The sequence below is a fragment of the Delphinapterus leucas genome, chromosome 3 (assembly GCF_059928025.1).
Source record: "Delphinapterus leucas isolate spDelLeu-1000000601 "Yukka" chromosome 3, BTC_Dleu_Yukka2, whole genome shotgun sequence".
Lineage (NCBI taxonomy): Eukaryota > Metazoa > Chordata > Mammalia > Artiodactyla > Monodontidae > Delphinapterus > Delphinapterus leucas.
The window spans coordinates 127,568,826-127,588,406 of NC_143131.1; the positions used below are offsets into that span (position 1 = coordinate 127,568,826).

Here is a 19,581-nt window from a genome sequence, read left to right on the forward strand (position 1 = left end):
CTTCTTGCCCCCACTTTAAATTAATCAGCTTCCACATAGGATTTCACTTTTAAAAACTCTATGCTGCTAAAAGAAACTACACTCACAGCTCCAGCCCATCCCTTATTAGTACCAACAGGGAAACCGAGGCCCAGAGAGGGGAAAGGATGGTCCCCCAAATACCAGCATGTCACACAGAGCCTTGTACCCTGTGTCTACTTCTGGACCAGAACTGTCCGTTCCCCACCCCAACCCTGCCTCAATGTAACTTTTTTTTTTTTTTTCCGGTACGCGGGCCTCTCACTGTTGTGGCCTCTCCCATTGCGGAGCACAGGCTCCGGACGCGCAGGCTCAGCGGCCATGGCTCACGGGCCCAGCCGCTCCGCGGCATGTGGGATCTTCCCAGAGCGGGGCACAAACCCGTGTCCACTGCATCGGCAGGCGGACTCTCAACCACTGCGCCACCAGGGAAGCCTTCAACGTACCTTTTTGTAACCCTCGCCCAGCAGTCTCTCGAGAAGCAGCACCAGCTGGGAGAAGGGGGGCCGAATCTCAAACTTCTCTTCCCAGCACTTCTGCATGATCTCATAGCTGGGGAAAGGGGCAGAGGGGTCAGGGTCTCTGGCTCAGGGTCTGCCACCTCCCAGAACAAGGGGAGTAATGAAGAGTTTGGAGGGGAGGGGTTTTTCCATTACTGCACCTGCATGTTCCCTTGGGAAGCCCTCCCACCATCCTCAGTTCAGTGGTCCCATGGGATTGATCACACCTTGGTGAGCACATGACACGGGCATGGCCAGTAGGCATTTTTATCCCCTTAGCTCAGTGGCTGGTTTTCTGGATGGGCAGGTGACCCCAGCTGAGCCCTTGACAGTCACCTCTGGACCTTTCACTGGAACTATGGTGAAAGCAGCTAGGACGTAGCCATTTGGACGGTGCCAACCTGAGAGTGAGGCTGACGCGGGGGAGAGCAGAGCCCCGCGGTAGGATGAGAGAGTGTGGATGATGTCTTATGAACAACAGGATCCAGCTATACCTACATTTGTCTACATCTCTGAACTAATAAATCTATTTTCCACTTAAGCTGGTAAAGTTGGATATCTACTTGTTTGCACCCAAAGTGTCTTCCCAAGCGCTCCACTCACATCTCGTCAGAGGCGTGGGCAGGCTGAGCCATGCGGTAGCCCCGCTTGATGGCATTGTAGAACTGCTCGTTCATGGGCAGCTCTGGGTACGGGGTGCCACCTGTTAGGGAGCAGAAACAAGAAACACAGGCTCAGGTGTGTCGGAACAGTGGCAAGAATCTTCTTCCATGGGACAGGGAGAGGTACACCAACCCCAGCGTCGGTGAGGGTGCAGTGGCCTTGGCATTGGGAAATGTGGGCTCCCTCACAGGCTCTGGACAGAGACTGCATGCCTCCCCAGAATCAGAGAACCAGAGAACGCCGGAGCCAAGCAGGCTTTTTGATGTCACTGTCCAAATTCATCTCTACTGAGATGGGGAGGTAAAGAGATCCAGAGAGGGCAAGAGACTTGCCAAGGTCACACAGTAACAAGAAAGAAGCAGAGCTTCTGAGCGCTGTCCCAGAGCCCGTCCCACAGCCCCACCAGGATGAAGATGTGAGCGGTCAGGGTGGACGCTGTGCCGTGAGGCTGAGGACTGGAGGAAGAGGAAGTGTACCCAGGGTGAAGATCTCCCAGAGCAGGATCCCGAAGGACCACACGTCGCTCAGGGTGGTGTAGAGGCTGTTGAAGATGCTCTCGGGGGCCATCCACTTCAGAGGCAGGAAGGTCTGCGGGAGGGTGGAGGCTGCTGAGTGCAAGGGGGGCCCGGGCCCCACTCTGCACCTGGGAGCCGGGAGGAAGCCTGGCAGTTCCCACCCCTAGCTCTTTCTCACTTCTCGGTCCCTGAGGGCCCATCTCTGCTGATGCATGGTTCCCACGCCCATCCCACTGCTGGTCAGAGGATCAGGAGGCTGAGTTTCTTTTCGCACAAGCTGGGGACATGGTAACCCCTGTCCATGAGGGAGAGCCCCAGGGCTCCTCATGGAACAGGCTCCCCTTCTTGACCCTAGGAAAGTCCACTGCTGGGGGGAGGAAGAGACGTGCCAAGGTGTCACCCAGCTCTCATCCTAGCTGCCTTAGATCTCTGGGCAGATTCCTATGCGGGAAGTGCGGACATGAGTGAGAGGCAGGATGGTCACCTTTGAACCAAATACTGCCTGCCATCTACGCATCTGTCTTAGCCTGTCACCTGGGCTTCTTCCTCTGTTCACCATTGCTACTGGGACAGCACATTTGGCCTGTTGCCCCTTCAACCTCCCCAGGACCCTTGCCCCCTGCCACGACTAGCAAATCTGAGCCCCCGGCCTACCCCACGGGCCTCGGCGTCTCACCCCCGCCCCATGCACAGCTAGTGGCTCCCCTTCCCATCCCTGCACACAGGGCTAGGCAGGCAGAGCCCATCGCCGCTGGGCATGTCAGGCCACGGGAACCCTGTCCTGATCTCCCATGAGCCACAGCCACGCGAACCATGAGGACGGGGAAAGGCACTCACACTGCCTTTGGAGATGTAGTTTGAATCCCGCATGATGTCACGAGCCAGGCCAAAGTCGCAGATCTTGACCAGTTTGCCCTCACAGATGAGCACATTCCTGGCTGCCAGATCTCGGTGGACGCACTGGGGAGGGAGGAGACGGGAGCTGAGACCGTGGCGGGCAATTCTGGGGAAAGACTCTCCGTGTCAGGGGCTTTGGGAAATATGCATCGGTGCTCAGGTGTGAGGGGCCACCAGGTGTGAGGGCATTTGCCGTCCTCACCCGCCAGAGGGCTGCAGTACGGGGCCATGTACTGGGAGCACACTGGCTGGCTCGGTGACCCACCTCCCCAGGACCCCACTGTGCTCACTGTGACCACACATACATTCTTGGAGGCCAGGAACTCCATGCCATTGGCCACCTGGTAGCTGAAGCCCACAAGATCCGTGTAGCTAAGTACTGGGGACTCGTTGATTAAAGTCACCCGGCAGGTCCTCTCAGGAGCTAGGGAAGAGCAGAAGGACACCCACTGTCTTGTGTCTCCCTGGGGCTAGAGAACTCCTGGCCTTTGGCTCGTGGAGGCTGAATGTCCCAGAGAGAAGACTCCTGATCCTCTAAGCCTCCCACAAAAGGAAAACGATTTCCAAATGTCTGACTTAAATTCTCCTTCTTTATCAGAGCCCTCATTGGCCAGAAAAACTTTTGGCTTTAGCCCTGGGCCACCTTTGCTCAGCCTGGCCTGCCTGCTCTTTAGGGACTCTAGATCAGCCTGGCACCTGCAGACCACTCTTCCCCGAGGCCCCAGCAGGTCAGGCACTCCTGTGCCCACCCTAGCTCCTCCCCTCCCTGTGGACTGTGTACACATCTCTGGACCCAGAAACAGGGGGTTCATATTGGGGTTCCACCACACAGCAGCTTTGGGCAGGTGGCTAGCCTCAGTTTCTGCATCTATGAAATGGGCACAAGGTCACCTTCCTAGCAGGGTTGTTGCCAGGCTGGGCAGAGGAAAGGTTTCGAAAAGAATGTATGACTACATGGGACTTCCCTGGTGGCGCACTGGTTAAGAATCTGCCTGCCAATGCAGGGGACACGGGTTCAATCCCTGGTCCGGGAAGATCCCACATGCCGCAGAGCAACTAAGCTCGTGCGCCACAACTAGTGAGCCTGCGCTCTAGAGCCCATGAGCCACAGCTACTGAAGCCCGCGCGTCTAGAGCCCGTGCTCCACAACAAGAAAAGCCACCGCAATGAGAAGCAACCCGCGCACCGCAACGAAGAGTAGCCCCCGCTCGATGCGACTAGAGAAAGCCCGTGCGCAGCAACGAAGACCCAATGCAGCCAAAAATTTTAAAAAAATTAAAATTAAAAAAAAAAAAAGAATGCATGACTACATAGGTGTGAGGACCCTGTGCGCACCCACCGGAGGGGACGTAGTTATCATAAGGAGCCATGTAGTTGGAGGACTCGATGTCTGCGTATTTGACGTCCCCTTTCATGTCCAGCATGGGCACGTAGTCCACTGACTCATCTTTGCTCATGTCCATGTAGCCACCATCGCTCTCCCCAGGCAGGGACACATGGCTGGGGGCAGAGGAGCGTTACAAAAGGAGAAGCACAGGCTCTTCCCTCTCTTCCCCTTCCTGCAAGGCCCCATCACTCATGCATTTCTTCTCTCCCTCACTCTCGCATGCCCACACAGTCTGTCACAATATGAATGACCATGTAGTGAGCCCTTCCAGCCAACCTCAGACCCACGCTGAGCTGGACGCTGGGTCTGCCAAGATGACCTAGGACCCAGGGTGTGTCCTCAGAGAATTTACGTCCAGGGGTGATTCCAGCACCCCAGGACCAGGGTCACAGGAAGGGCCTGTACCCAAGTGCCTTCCTGTGGCCACTACAGCACCGTCCAGCCACGATGCCCTGCAAGTGGGCAATGAATCGCCTTAATGCCTCTGCCTGCAGCTGCAGCTCCCCCGAGAGCTGTGGGACTATGTACACATGTGTCTCTAGGGTTAGAGAAAAGACTGGAAGGAAATCAATCAAAATGTTGGGGAGGACACGGGTGAGTTTTAATGTCTTTTAATGCTATTCTGAACTTACTCTTGCCTCTGCAATAAACATGTGTAGCTTTTGTAATTAGCAAAAGAACAAAGAAATGTTATTTTTGGAAAAGAAAAAGAAGAAAGGGGATGAGCTGCCCTGGAGGCACTGGAGAGACTGGTGTGGGGAGGAGGGGGGAGGCTGTGGCGAGGCAGGAGTAGAGTGTGGAGCACCACAGAGGGGTCATCCTGGGACAGGAGGGCCCCAGGTGCCCCCTGTCGACGACAGGAGATGAGATGGGGTGGGGTGAGGGGTCAAGGGGGTCACCCCCTCTGAGCCTCCAGAGCGCTCAGCGCAGGGCCTGGCACACCACGGACAGTCAGCAGGTGGTAGCCGATGCCACCATCATCACCACCGTCATTGTTTTGCCCACCTCTGGGGTGGCCAGGGGCCAGGTCTTGAGCTGGCTGGTGAAACAAGTGAAACCTGGTTCCAGGAGTGGCTCTGCCCGCCCTCACCTCAGCTTTCTGTCCTGGACAAGGAAGGAGTGAGCAGGCGCTCCTCAGGGCTCCCCACAGATTCAGGTCCCGCCCTCCCTCCAGTACCTGGGCAGCGGGAGCCCAACGGGCAGGGCGTTGCTGTAGAGCTCAGCACTGGGCGGGCGGCGCTTGTTGGAGCAGCGCTGTAGAAAGGTGTGCTTGTTGCGGTGCAGGTAGTCCACCAGGTCGCCGTAGCGGCAGTACTCGGTGATGATGAAGATGGGCCCTGCAGAGGGACAGGCTCAGGGACAGTCCCCGGGGGCGGGGGGGGGGGTCTTCCCGTCAGGGCCATGAGGCTAATGACGGGTTGCACGTGGGTCAGCAAAGAGGCTTAGGTGCCAGGCAAACCTGGACTTTCCTGACCGTGAGCAAGGCACTTAGTCTCCCTGAGTTTTACTTTCCCCATCTATTAAATGGGGCTAGTAGTACCCACCCCAAAGGGCTGCACTGAGTATTCACGAGACAATGCCTTTGTCAGCTCAGCTCAATGCCTGGCAAGTAGCAAGCACAGGGTTAGCTGTTATTGATAAAGCTGATTCTCGAGCCCAGGATACAAAATAAACAAAGGTAACTCTTTATTACCAGGTGTTTAAATTCAAACACGATACATTGACTTAAAGTCAATCAGTGGCAGCTTAAACATACTGGTGGAATCAAAAACTTTGAAATATGTGATCATCGCAGACATAAGTTGGCCTACGTACACAGCGTACTTCTGTATTCTGTTTTTGTTGCACAATACCGAGGAAAATCCCAGATCTCACAATAAGTAGCTGTAAATAGCGATAACATTTTTTTTGGCGGCGTAACTTGTAATCAGAGCTTCAAATAAACACATTTGGCTGGAGAGACCTTATTCTATGATCCGAGTGACAGCAGCTCACAGTGAGCAAAAGCTAGTTGGTGGGCTCCAGAGGTGGGGCTATAACTCATTTCAGTGTCACAGGAGCTGTCACTTTTGATAGTTTTTAAAAGGTATTGTAAACAAATAAAAAGGTAAAAATAAAATAAAATGTATCGTGAACATTTTTTCAGTGTCAGAGAACCCCTTGATTTGGAAGCCGCTAGGACTGGTGAACTAAAGAGTCCTTTGGTCTTGAAGGTGATGTGATTGGGTGACTTGCTAAATCCCACACCCATCTGCCTCTGTGAAGTGAGGGCACTAGACAGGGTGGGCACGGACCCTCCAGCTGGAGTGTCCTGTCCGTAAACTGAGGAGGGGGCGGGGAGGGGCCAGGCCTTGGCCACTGGCACTTCCCCAGGATCCTCTAGGGGTGGGTTGTACCTCCTTTAGTGCAGGCCCCCAGCAGGTTGACCACGTTCAGGTGGGGCCCGAGGTGACTCATGATCTTCAGCTCCGACATGAGGGCTTGCTTCTCGCTGCTGCGGGCTGTGGCTGAGGGAGAGAGGGGGCCCTCAGGCTTGGTCCAGTCACTGAGGCCCCGCAGACGCCCCACTGGAGCCTACTCCGGCTCTTCTGTCCCAGGCTGTGCTGTAAGACCCAGGTGGCCGAGGGAGATGAGGACCAGTGCACAGGAGAAGAGGAAAGAGGATGGGAGGAAGATGGAGGAGGAGAGGAGGCTCCCGGAGGAGGGGGCAGGGTGAGAAAGCCTCTTTCCCAAAGCAGAATCAGGAGCGCTGCTGGCTCTGGTGTGAGTGTACTTCCTGTGCCCGGAGAATCAGCGAGAAGCCTGCTCTGGGAGTGCCTGAATGTGCGGGGAGGGCGCAGGGGAGAGGTAAGGGAGGGGCGGGCTCCCAGGACTCACATTTCAGCATCTTGACGGCCACTTTCATGGTAGCCTGCGAATGGCCCAGGCCGTGAGCCGTGGCCTCCACCACCTGCCCAAAGGCCCCGGAGCCCAGGGTGCGTCCTGGGGAAGAGATGATCTCTCAGCTCCTGGCGCACTAGGAAGCTGCACCCCCCTACACTCTCTGAGGTCAAGCTAGACATCCCTCAAGCCACCCTGGACTTAAGGTGTTTCTCCGACGGACACTCCTAAAATCACAGTGCTTTGCAGACCTTCCTGGTCTCGCTTAAGTCCTGCCTGCTTTCTGGCCCCTCTTTAGTCCCTGGAGGCATTCTTCTCCCCACAGAGGGGAGCACAGCTCCTCCACGCTCTCTCAGCCTCTCCAGCTAGACTAAGTGCAGGCCTGGCACTCAGTTTGCCCTCGACTAATACTTCCTCTCTCGCCACGAAGGGGTCCCATCTCACACCATCATTGGATCATAGGACCTCAACGTTGGACGGTCCCTGGGGGACCATCTTGCTGCCACTGTACAGAGGGTGGGGCCCTAGGGCCAGAGAAGGCAAGACGTCAGCCCTAGATCTCAAAGCTAATCATGGCAAGGCTGTGCTCAGACATCAGTGTTCCCACCCGCCTCGAGTCCCCAGACTGGCACTTGAGGCCTCCCTGGGCTGACCAAGCACAAGCTGGTCCCGCGGCAGCTCCCAGGTGGAGTCGTAAGGCAGCTGCATAGGGTCCACGTAGATGTATTCATGGCCATCAGAGCTCACAGATTCAATCACTTTCCATCGGATCTCATAGCGTGGCTTCTGCAGGACCAAGACGAGGGACGGATCATCAGAGGGGGACCACTAGGTCCAGCTCCTTATGAAACAGATGGGGCAGGAAAACCTGAAGCCCAGAAAGGATGAGGGGCATATCTGAAGCCATACAGCAAGTTATCAATAGAGCCAAGGCCTTCATGGCCTCCACGGAACAGATGTCAGGGGGAGGTGCTGAGGAGCAGCTGACAGCTGAGGGGCAGAGGCTCATCAGAACCTCCGCACCAGCTTCTCCCAGAGCCTGGGCTGCTCCTCAGATGGGAAGACGGGAGCAGGCAGCCCTGGAAGGTAACACAAGGCAGGGACATTCTACTGGATGTGGATGGCCCCTCCCCACGCTGCATCAGTCACAGCGGGAATCTCAGAAAGATATAACCTTAGAGTGTTGAAATCATAGGACGTTGGAGTCACAGGATTGGAATCTGAGAATGAAAGAGTCATGGGGTGCTGCAATCCTACGGTGGAATCGTGGAACGGTGAAATCTCAGAACAGTCCATTGAAATGACAGATTTAAAGGGTTAGAATGCCTTTCAGTAGAAGCCTGGGAGTCTCTGTGGGTCAGAGTTGGAAGAATGCTGGAGCCCGTGCAGTGCACCCTGAAGGTCCCATGCCCCGTGGTTGCGCTGGGCAGGGATGATGCCTGAGCAGGACTCTGGATGGAAAGCGGGGTGCACAGCAGAGACAGGGCACCCTGGACGGCCTGGACCAGGCCCACGTTGCCCAGGCTGCTGGGGTTGAAAGCAGCTCAAACACCCAGCATCACTTCACACCTGAGCTCCACGCTGGGCCCCGACCATGGCCCGATCCTCCAGCAACAGGGGATGGCGGGGGGGTCCATGCAAAGAATGGTGTGCCAGTCTGCACCCATCAGGCAAGGGTGGGGCTTACCTTCTGCCAGAGCATGATGAGGACGACGAGGGAGATGATCGTGAGCACCACCAAGGCCAGGATTGCCGAGATGACCACCACCTTGAAGGGTAAGGCTGGAGCAGAGACAAGAGCTGCTTATGAGCAAACAGGGCATTGGGCAGCTCCCCTCCCTTCAATCCATCTCTGGCACCACAAATCCCTCTCTGCCCAACCTGCCCAGAATGGAACCAGCCCCATCCCCCTTTGGCCTATGATGTCAGACCCTTAGCCTCTCCCCTCTGGGCCACACCTCCAGCCCCTTGCATAAGTACCCCATGCCCTTCAGTAACTACCCCTGGATCACTACTGGCCTCCAGATCCCTTCAGCCCTTGCCAGGGTCAGTCTGGCCTGTCTGCCATAGCTCCAGATTGGATGCACGCTCCTGACAGCCGGGCTGTGGTTCACCTCTCCTCTGAATCCAGGCCCTCATTGGGGCTGTCACTGCTAGGACAGAGCCTGACTGAGAGGCCAATGGACCCAATAACTGAGCTCCCATAGCCTGAGGCATCCAGACTGCAGAAAGGAGCCGGTTTCCTCCCCCATAGTGATGGTAGTTGTAAAGTACATCGGGGTGTGGGCCAGGGAACTGGGGTAACCAAGTAGGGCCAACTCTGGGTGCCCCCCCAAGCCCTGAGTCTCCTCTACCCCCAAAGCCTCAACCTCTTTGCTGCACAGATACCCACTCCTTCCCACTCCCTCCACATCCACCCTAGCCAGACCCTCACCTCCCCTGTCCTGCCCCTCTGGCCACCCATGAAGTCCCCTGGGAACTCACTCCCTCCTCCTGTGTCACCCACCTGCCCTTCTCTGCTCGCTAGAGAGCTCTGTCCCTCCTCCTCAGGGACTCAGACCAACATCACTCCTCTCCTCCTTTTCCCCATCCTGGGAAGGAAGCCTGCATCTTCTAGGGAGCCATCTCCAAGTAAAAAGAGGGGCCTTCATCCAGCCTTGGAAATTCCCCGTGGGCTGGTACATGGCTTCCCCCTCAGTGGCACACAAAAGTTTTACTTCTGCTTTGCTCAGAGCTGGTCTGCAGGTGCCCACTTGCTCAGGGATATGTGTGCATGTGTGGGAGTGTGAGCGAGATGAGGCATTAAAACCCATCACCCATCCCACCACAGGGCAGGGGGAGGCAGGTCTGCGTAGAGCAGTATCTGCCTGTATAAGCCCATGGACCTACCTAAGTATAGGCATAAGTGTGTCCAAAACACCTTGGACAGCCTTCATAGCTCTGCTTGCACTGGCTTCTGCCTTCTCCTATAGCCCCCTCCCTTACTAGTCCCCTCCCCCTTATCTCCTCCCCCAGCCCCTAAATATATACACTCTGTTCTCCAGCCAGGTTGAATTCCTTTAATTTCTCTGAACCCACTTTGCCTCTGGGCTTTTACAGAGGCTGTTCCGTCTGACCAGAGCACCATTCCTCACCAGGCTAACTCTAGTTATCTTTCAGGTATTGACCTAAAGCTTCCTTTTACCAGGACACTTTCCTGAATCCCACAGCTGGGTATGGAGCCCCTTCTCCCTTTAGGCTTTCCCCCAAAATGCTGACCCCCACGGTGAGGTTGCCTAGTTCCTTGTCTGCCTCCTCTCTGGACCGTGGGCACTAGGAGGACAGGCAGGGCTGGGCCTTCTCCAGTGAGAAGCTGCAACCCTGTGACTATTTACTGAATGAGGAAATAGGTGAAAAAATGAAGCACATGCACGCAGGTCCATGCATGCACAGGGACTGGCAGGTAGCAAAGCATCTGGGCACTGTAGGGACTGTTCATACGGATAAGAATTATGCATGGATGTGTACCTGCTAACAGGCATGCATGGCACAGCAAGCATATATGTATGGGGATTGGGTTGCACAGTTTTACAAAAAGGTGTGCTGCATCTCCACGCTTACAGACGTGCACTATGCCAGTGTGCACACGTGCACGGGAGTTGTACATTGTTTGCACACTTGTATGGGGATTGTGCACCTGCATGTACACGCCTACAGACGTACACACGTGGGTTTATATACCTGCCTGGGGATTGGGGTGCTCGTGTACATGGTTTACAAACATACCCTCAGTGGGTTTACACCCATAAACATGCTTGTGTACATGCTTACAGACACACGCTCTAGCTTTATACGTGTATGTGGGGATTGGGCATTCTTCATTACTTGCTTTACAAATCTACACTTGCAGGGTTTGCACCCATGTCCAAGGATCAGGCATGCTCGTGTACACAGTTTAGGACATACATACAGTGTACATACAAAAGAAGATAGCACTGTTCATTGTCATTGTTTATACACATACACTCGTGGATGTACACATGTGTGGCAATATTGTGCTGCTGTGCAAATGCCTGGGAAGATACACCCACAATGCTCCTGAATGCCGTGGCCCTGAATGCTGACTTTAGCCTGCTGTGGGCACGCAGGCACAGTTCCAAGTACAGCAGGGTTGAGGTGGGGGTGAGGGGTCGTCAGGGGCTACGGGGGATGGAGGACTCACAATGTGGCACCACGGTGACCTCCTGAACGTCTTGGCCCAGGAGGTTGTGCAGCGTGCAGCGCACGGACAGCGGCTGATCCACACGGCGCAGGCGCAGTGTGCTCACCACCTCGAACTCCTGCTCCTCTGCCCAGTATGTCACGTTCGTCTCCAGCAGGCTCTCCTCCTCGGAACTGTTCCCCAGTGGCGTGGGAGGCAGCTCCAGCGGACACCTGCCGGAGAACCAGCCAGGTCGGCTTCCAGTCTCTTGCTTCCCTATGCGGGTAGGAAAACTGAGGCCAAAAGCAGGTAGAGCCACCGGGTGGTGATAGAAGGAAGCTGGGCGCATCCAGTTCCTTTTTCCCACTGCCTGGTCCTGAGTTGGTTCCTCCCGTGATCCCTCAACTGACCAGCAGGGGCGCACCTACCCCAGAATTGAGAACCTGGATTGCAAAATCCACTCCCTTCCTTTGACCTTCAGGGTTAAGGTAAAGAAAGGCGACAATTTAGGTCATGCAGAGCATCTCCAAGAAGCCACATCTTCTAGGATATGGATCTAGCCTGGAACAGTGTTCCCAGAGGAAGGTGTTGGACTAGATGACCTTCATTGGGTCCTTCCAGTCAGCTATGGGTACCCTGGGAGACACTGGCCCAGGGTCTGCTCACCTTTTGAGGTCGCTGCAGGTAGACCAGCTGAGGTGTGGCTGGGGCATGCCCCGGCCACGACAGCGGACTGTCTGCTCCCCGCTGGCAGGGTGGCTCTCGCTCAGCTCCAGCACACGGACAGGCACTGCAGGGAGAGGGGCACGGGCCAGGAGGTGGAGAGGTCAGGATAGACAGTCAGTAAGAAAGGCCCTCAGGGAGGACCTGGTCCAGAGTCTCCCTTGGGGGGAGGGGAGCTTCAGACTGCAGGTGAACATTAAATACCAGGAATCACCATGTGAAAACTGACAGATTCCCCTTCTGGGTACTTCAAAGGGAAAATCTCAGTAGGGTGCTAGTCTGTCTTTAACACCTCTCTGAGATTTGCTAATCTTCCCTTTTAACAAAGAGAGGGCAGGCCTCAGGATCAGAGCCCTGGACCGGCAAGAACATGGAGTTAGAATTTAATAGCACTGTTTTGTTTTCTCAGAGTTTATTTTAGTGGTTGCTTTATACTTATGACATGTGATGCTGATTTTCCATCTACAGTGGAGAAGTTCATTTTTCATTCAAAATAAACTTATTTTTAGAGAGTCAATTCACAAAACATTAAGTCATTATTGTGTCATTTCTCTGCTCAAAATCCTGCAGTGGCTCTTCATTTCAGTCACAGTAAAACCCAAAGTCCATACAAGCGCCCAGGAAGGCCTACACGATCTACCCTCTCCTATCCCCCCAACTGCCCCGTCTCAGCTCTGACCTCATCTCCCACCGCTCTCCCCTTCACTCTGTCCCGGCTACACAAGCCTTTCTGCATTGCTCCTGCCTTTGCACTGCCTGGTGTGCCCTTCCCCCAAATAGTCACTTGGCTAATGCCCTCACCTTCTTCAAGTCTTCACACAAATGTCATCTCCATGCAGCCAATCTTGATCATGCTATTTGAAATTGTAACTCTCCCCACTCCCCTGCCCCCAGGACTCTCTACCCTCCTTACCGAGCTTTTCTGTTTGTTTGTTTTCTTTCACAGCACTTGTTACCTTCTAACCTTGTACATGGTTTGCTGTTTTTGCCCCTTTTTTGGATGTTTATCTTCCCCACACTGGGATGCAAGCTCCACAATGGCAGGGCCTCCAGAACCTTGAATGGACTGGCATATTGTAGTTGCTCAATAAATACCCAATTAGTACTACAGTGTAAGTGGTGTGTGAGAAGGAAAGATCATGCCACTGGGATGTGAATGCCTGAGGTTTTGTAAACACCAATCTAGCCCAATGACCTTCTCGTAAAGCTGTGGAAACTGAGGCCCAGAGAGGGGATGTGCACACAGCAGTGGTCAGTGTCAGAGCCTGGCCTAGAACCCAGCCTCCTGAGTCCTGGACTCTCTCTTCTCCTCCTCCTGTGGGTGGATGGCCGGTGTAGGAATGGCAAGACAATGGGGGTGGGAGAGTCAGGGGAAGGAAAGCAGGGAGGAAGGCTCCTCACCGTTGACCTGCAGCTGGAAGGAGAGCTGGGCTTCAGCATCCTCATGGAAGGCCCGCATGGTGTAGCGGCCAGCTTCAGCCACCTTCACCCGCACCAGTGTCAGTTCTGACACGTACCTGATGAGGAGGACAGGCCAGGAGACCCAGTTGTCAGAGCTGGAAGAAGTCCTACAGCCCCCACCTTTCTTGTAAAGACAGAAAAACAAGGTCCAGGGAGTGGAAGGGGAGTGTCAAGGTCACATGGGTATCAGTAGCAGTGCCAGGACTTTTGAATCCCCACCCATAGGCAGCTCCAGTGAGTCAAGAGGGAGGGTTAGGACGGATGGGGTGGGGGGCGTGGTGGAGGGGAAGCACCATCTCCATCCATCCACATCTCATCCCTTTCAGAAAGGCCTGACACTGCTTTATCCTAACATGCAGCACCTCAGTTCAGTCTGCTAATCTCCAGCCTCAGGGCCACCATTCTTGCATAGGTGGCAGTGGCCTGCCTGCACCCTCTTCTCCAGTCATCCTGCCTTTTTATCCGTGGCTGCTTCCGGCGGACTCCACCCATCACAAGGACAACTAAACATCTGGGTGATCGGATGACCAGAGTCCGTTTTCCCCTCTAGACAGGAAACTCTAGGAAGGCTGGAGCTGTCTGTTCCGGTCTATGCAGCATCCCCAGTGCTTGGCACAGGCCCCTGGTATGGCGCCTGGCATGTAGTAGGCTCTCAGGAAAGATGGGCCTCGATAGGTCTGTCAAGTAGCTTAAGGCTGTGGGCTGCCTGCCGGCTGCAGAGAATAATAACTTCAAGAATGAAGCGGACAGGCCGCCGCTCACCGGGTCTCAGACACATTGCGCGTGGACAGCGCAACCTCGCCGGCGCCGGAGTCACCCAGGGTCCGGTTGTCCTTGAACCACATGACAGTGGGCGGCGGGTAGGCCTCGAACACCACCTGCAGGGTCCGGCTGCGGTGAAGCTCCGCGAATTGTACAGGGTCCAGCTCTCCCAGCAGCCGCACGTAACCGCTCTCTGCAAGGGGCGGCCGTCAGGGGCGGGGCTATGCCCGGCCTCCAATGGGGCAGCAGCTCCTGGGGGCGGGGCCTCAGGCTTTAGGAACTGAACCAGCGAAGGAGTTACCTGAGTTGGGGTTCAGGTGGGTACTGTGATGGACTGGAGCAGGAGCCGAATTTGGGGCTGATACTGGTTTGGGGGCTGGGCTCAAGATTGGGACTGGGGTTGTAGTGCTCTTTGGTGTGTTCTGTCTCAGGATTGTGGCGGAGATGAGTTACAGCCTGGCTGAATTTGGGGATGGGGCTGCCTGGGCCTGGGATGGCAGCTGGGATTTAGAAATCGGGTTGGGGCTCAGGTTCTGGCTAGGCGGGAAGTCTAGGTTGGGATTAGGATTGGAATTGGGGCTGGTACTGTGCTTTGGTTTTGGTTTATCCTGAAAAGGGGGCTTTGCTTGACACTAAGGCTAGAGATGGATTAGAACATGGCTGACAGTACCCCAGGGCTGTGACAAGGTCTGGGTCCAGTTCAGACTGAGGACTGGGGGTAAGCCTAAGGCACACACCGACCACGGTGACATTGATGGCCTTTTCATCTCGATGGTCGCTCACACTTTCTGATACATTGCAGATGTAGGTCCCTGAGTCTCCCAGCTCGGCACTGGGGATGTGCAGGATAGAACGTATGTGGGGCATTTCAAAGAGGAAGTCGGTCACTGGCTCCACCAGCCGCCCACTCTGTAGGGAAAGTTGGGGCAAGCCCCCCACATCAGGAAAGGTCCATGAAGTCAGGCTACAAGCCTGAAATATCCATCCCTGCCTGACCCTTCCTCCAACCCGTGGCCCGGCATTACCTCCATGCGTGGGTATGTCCACTCAAAGTTGACCACCTCATTCCCAGTCACAATGCACATGATGGTGATGTTCTCCCCTTGGCGGACCACAGTCTGCACCGCATTCACTGAGACGTTGATGGATGACACTGGTGGAAAGAGACTGGCTTAGGGCTGAGGAAGTCACCCCCCAGCCACCAGCACATCCGTTTAGGGAGGGGGTGGGGGTCCAGAGAGGGAAGGGATAACTGGTGTGGAAGATTCACTCTTTCGACAAATATTTATTAAATACCTACTATTCTAGGCACTGGGGCTTTAGCAGGAAGCACAACAGACAAAATTCCTGTCCTCATGAAGCTGACATTCTAGAAGGGGTAACAATTTTGAAATCAAAGTACTCTCTGAGCATCTGAGTACAGAAGAAATTTATTGAGCACAACCACATACTCTTTTGTTTTATTTAATCTTCACAATAATCCCACTAGGTAAGCAGTCAGTATTATCCCCATTTTACAGAGGAAGAAGCAGACTCAGAGAGATTATGTGTCTTGTGCAAAGTCACTCAGATGGGAAGTGGCAGAGCTGGGATTCAAACCCCACTGGTTCAAAGCCTGTGCCTTTGCCCACCGCAGTATACAGCCCAGCTCCACCACTAATGCTTCCTGTGACCTTGGACATACTCCATCCTCTTTCTGAGTCTCAGTTTTCTCATCTGTAAAATGGGGCAACACACCTGCCTTCCAAGGCTGTAGTGAGAATTCAGTGAAAAATGGAATTGCACACTGTATTATCCGAAAGGTCTGTACCTCTGTGGAGGGTCATACTTGCCTCTGCTGAGCACCAGGCCAGAAAGGGGGCTCACCCTGGAGGCTGTAGACATAGTAGGCATCCGAATCCACCTCCCTGTCCCCGATGGTGGTTTTGCAGACGTAGGTCTTGTCCTCAAAGGTACCAGAGAAGCCACGTTGGTAGTCATAGGCGATGGGCAGCGGGACATCCACCTTCTTCTCATGCAACGTCACCACCAGTCTCGGATCCGTCACTCGGCATGGAATTGTGGTCTCAGTTATTTCCGTGAGAAAGATGAATAGTTCCTCGGGGTCAACAGGGAGGAAGCCCACAGTGGGATCTGCCATAGGTGAAGCCAAGAATACGAGTCAGAGGAGCTGGGTTTCTGGCTATGCCCTGATTTTCTCTGTTACCTTGAACAGGTCTGTTTCTCTCTCTGGGCCTCAGTCTACCCACTATAGAATAAGCATGCTCTCAGAGGTCCCTTCTTAGCTTTAGCATTTGATATGGACAGCACTGGCCTGAGAAAGAAGATAAGTTGCAAGTTGAAGGGCAGCTGGTACCTGGAGCTTAGAGAATGGGGAAAATGAGATGTGGAGGCCAAGAGGGTGCATACTGGAACCCGCTGAGAATGCAGAGTTCTTGGGAACCAGGAATGGGGTGGGCTGACAGGGAGCAGACAAATATTCAGAGCAAGGGGTGGGAGTGAACATACTCCTGGACTGAACCAGGCTGGATTCCCTGATTCATCTGCATTTCTGAGACAGCTGTTTTTCACCATATCAGTAAGGCACTTTCTGAACTTCCCCCAGATGCCTGCAGTTGAGAAGAGGAATAAGGGGGTGAGTACACAGGCCGGGGTCCCTCACCTGGCACAAAGATGTAGAGTCGTTTTCGCTCGCTGGCCTCCAGCCCATGGGAGCCTTTGTAGGTACAAAAGTATTCTCCTGTGTCTAGCCCAGTGACATTGGTCAGTGTCAGCACACTGGAGAAGGTGCCGTCCTGGCTCGTGGTCATTTCCTGTGGGGGCTTCTGGGACATCCGTTCCCACACCACTGGAGCTGGACCCGAGCAGGTCAGAACAAAGGTGCTGGAGAGATTGAGGACAAGCTCTGGCCCCGGGGGTGTGATGACCAGGCCCCAGGAGGCCGGTGGTCCCAGCAACAACAGCAAGGGCAGCAACAGCACCTGGCCTTTGGGAGAGGAGACATCAGGGCACAAGAGCATGAGCACCTCTCCCCACAGCTGACCCTGAAGAACACACCTCCCTAATCCACAGAGAACGCAGACTGGAACCCATGGCTCTGAGACCTGCTTGCCCAGGGCCTGGTCTCCAGGGACTCCTTCTGGCCTCCTGGCCTCTTGACCTCAGTTCCTAGAGACCCCCAGCCTTGGAGTCTTTCTGCAGTGCAGCTTTCAGGCTGCAGGCATGTTCTCTCAAAGGCATCAGGAAATCCTCGGGAAGCAATTCCCAGGCCTCCAGTTCCTGCATTACTTCCCAGGTCATTTTCTGAGCCTCTTCCCTGCAGCTGCCCCAGATGTCCAGGTTCTGCCCCAAATCCCAGAGATGGCCCTGCTTGGGGAAGTGGTGGCCAAGGTAGTCCAGAGTGAGGCAGACGGGGGCACGAAAGATATTGAGGCCCCTGGAGGCTGAAGGGGACTGGGGATCGGGGGATGTCAAGTGATTGGTTTCCCCTCCCCTTGCTGACACCCCCCGGGGAAGGATTCTGTAAGCCTTGCCCTCCCCACCCTGGCCCACTTCGGCAGGGAACATGAGGTGAAAATAAGCACCCACTTAGACGGGTGGGTGCTCAGCCAGTGGGTCGGTCATCTTTGGGTGGGCCTTTGGCTGGTCACTGATTGCCTGGTCAGCATTGATTGCCTGGAGAAGCCCACCCAGACTTGGGAGCTTACAGTCAATGAGGGGTCCAGGCAGGGAAGGGGAGTCCCCCACCGGAACCAGACTGGCCGGACTAGTACCAACAAGTGCTGACAAGAGATGGGAGACCAGGGTGACTGTTAGGGAATGGGGTGGGGACTGCTGGTGAGGGGACATGGGGTGTGGAGGGCCAAGCCGAGGATTTGAGCTGATGTCTCTGGACAGGCAGAGGTCGACTGAGGCCTCTGAGCTGAGAGGTAGGCAGTGGAAAGAGGCCTCCACTGAGAGCAACTGGAAAGGCAGGGAACTGGTCAAGAGCAGAGCAGTGCCCGGGCCCTGGTGCTGGCATGCACCACCCCGCCAGCTCCAGATCCTACTTAAGTGGCTCCCCAGGGCCTTCTGCCCCTGCCCCGAGTCTACCTACCTTCGAGGACAGGAGCTCGCATGGCACTCGGAGGCCGCATGGTATCCTGCAGAGTTAAACAGGGGTCAGGGCCCAGAGTTGCCAGAGGCAGCGCCAGGGCCCATCTTTGCCTGGGTCCTGCAGAGTAAGCCCCAGCCTGAGCGCCCCAGCCTCTGGATCCCTCGGGCTAAAGTCAAAGGCTACTCAGAGCCCCCTCCAAGAGGGCACTCATGCCCAAGGAGCTCCCTCCCCTGTGCCGGGCCCATTCACAGGGTGCCTGGACCCTGCTGTGGCTCTGCCTCTACCTCCCTGATGGCCTCGGCTGAGCCCCCTGCTTCTCCCTGGGCCTTGGTTTCTCTGTATGTATGTGGGGGGCGGGTCTTGGGCTGGATGGTGTCCAGGGGCCCGCCAGCTCTAACAGCCTGTCCTCCGGGTGACAGTTCCAATACCAGGCTCTTATCTGCCAGGACAAATATTTGGGAAAGTGTGATGAAAGGCCTAGGGGAGAAGGAGGGGGTAAGCCAGAACCGGGAGAACTCCCACAGCTCCACAAGCACAACAGGAAATGGAGGCGGCGTTGGGGAGGGAAGCGGGGGCTGTGGAATGTGGGGGGCACCCCCCCCTGCACTGGCCCCCTTTACTCAGCCCCAAGCTGCCCAGGGAGGCCCAGGAGGGAGGGGTCGGGGGCTGGGCCCAGGGGAGGCCACCCCGCACAGCACGGCTTCGGCAGTCCTTGGAAACTGTTGAATCCAAAGCCCCCACCCACACCTCCAGGGTCCAGATGGGGAGAGTGAGGCTATGAGAGGGGAAGAAGTTTACCTGAGGCTACACAGCAGCGCTTGTCCTGGAGGGAGACAAAGGGACTGGAATGATAGAGGTAAAAAGACAAAGACGCCGAGAGACACAGAGAAAGGAAGCACCGGGTGATGGAGGCAGAGGGAGACAGAAGCAGGGACATGGAGAGAGATGGATCGCACTGCGTGCGTCTTTGCCCTACCCCTGCCCTTGGCAGCCCCATCTGAGGGTCCAAAATAGCCATCGATAGCCAGGCTTGCAAAGGTCTGACTGTAGGATCAACAGGAAGAAGGCCAGAAGTGGGTGGGGGTCATAGAGCAAGAAATGTGGGAGAGACCAGGTGACAAGGCAACCGGGAGAGTGGGGCTCCTGCCTTCCCTGAGTAGCTGCCCTGCCTGGCCCGGCTCCTAAGGCCACACACCGATTGCTCCCACTCCACTTTCATCTCACCCCTTTCAGTTCCCATGCCAGGGCTGGGATCCGGGTTTGAGCCCCAGCAGGGCTACCTCCTGCACCGTCACTATCTCAGTGGCCTCAGTCTGCAGCTCTCAAAATGGGACAACGGCAAGTATACCACTTCCAGGGCTGCGTTTACACATTAGTCGTGGGACACAGGCAAGGGCCCTGGCTTGGGGATCGCTGGTCTCGGCTCTGCCCAGTGCCCTAAGAAGCTCCCTGAATGAATCTGCTCTCCTTCTCCGCATTCTCCCCATCCCTTCAGACCA

General features: G+C 55.4%; 1 protein-coding gene across 2 annotated transcripts in view; it reads right to left on the bottom strand.

Annotated features, from left to right (window-relative positions):
• The window catches only part of PDGFRB (platelet derived growth factor receptor beta), a 39,317-nt gene that overhangs the window by 4,470 nt on the left and 15,266 nt on the right, over positions 1 to 19,581 (bottom strand). The window contains exons 2-21 of one of the 2 annotated variants that reach the window (XM_022590105.3): positions 18,083 to 18,128; positions 16,649 to 16,972; positions 15,853 to 16,119; positions 15,012 to 15,139; positions 14,724 to 14,895; positions 13,987 to 14,179; positions 13,165 to 13,280; positions 11,707 to 11,830; positions 11,062 to 11,273; positions 8,548 to 8,642; positions 7,514 to 7,646; positions 6,858 to 6,962; positions 6,377 to 6,487; positions 5,158 to 5,317; positions 3,933 to 4,093; positions 2,899 to 3,017; positions 2,534 to 2,656; positions 1,658 to 1,769; positions 1,122 to 1,221; positions 465 to 570 (exon numbers count right to left, since the gene is read on the bottom strand). In XM_022590105.3, the coding sequence (XP_022445813.1) occupies positions 465 to 570; positions 1,122 to 1,221; positions 1,658 to 1,769; positions 2,534 to 2,656; positions 2,899 to 3,017; positions 3,933 to 4,093; positions 5,158 to 5,317; positions 6,377 to 6,487; positions 6,858 to 6,962; positions 7,514 to 7,646; positions 8,548 to 8,642; positions 11,062 to 11,273; positions 11,707 to 11,830; positions 13,165 to 13,280; positions 13,987 to 14,179; positions 14,724 to 14,895; positions 15,012 to 15,139; positions 15,853 to 16,119; positions 16,649 to 16,972; positions 18,083 to 18,122 (2,901 nt within the window). In that variant the 5' untranslated portion in view covers positions 18,123 to 18,128. Of the gene's footprint in view, positions 1 to 464; positions 571 to 1,121; positions 1,222 to 1,657; positions 1,770 to 2,533; positions 2,657 to 2,898; positions 3,018 to 3,932; positions 4,094 to 5,157; positions 5,318 to 6,376; positions 6,488 to 6,857; positions 6,963 to 7,513; positions 7,647 to 8,547; positions 8,643 to 11,061; positions 11,274 to 11,706; positions 11,831 to 13,164; positions 13,281 to 13,986; positions 14,180 to 14,723; positions 14,896 to 15,011; positions 15,140 to 15,818; positions 16,120 to 16,648; positions 16,973 to 18,082; positions 18,129 to 19,581 lie in introns of those variants that run through there. The other variant, XM_022590114.3, reaches the window with a different exon arrangement.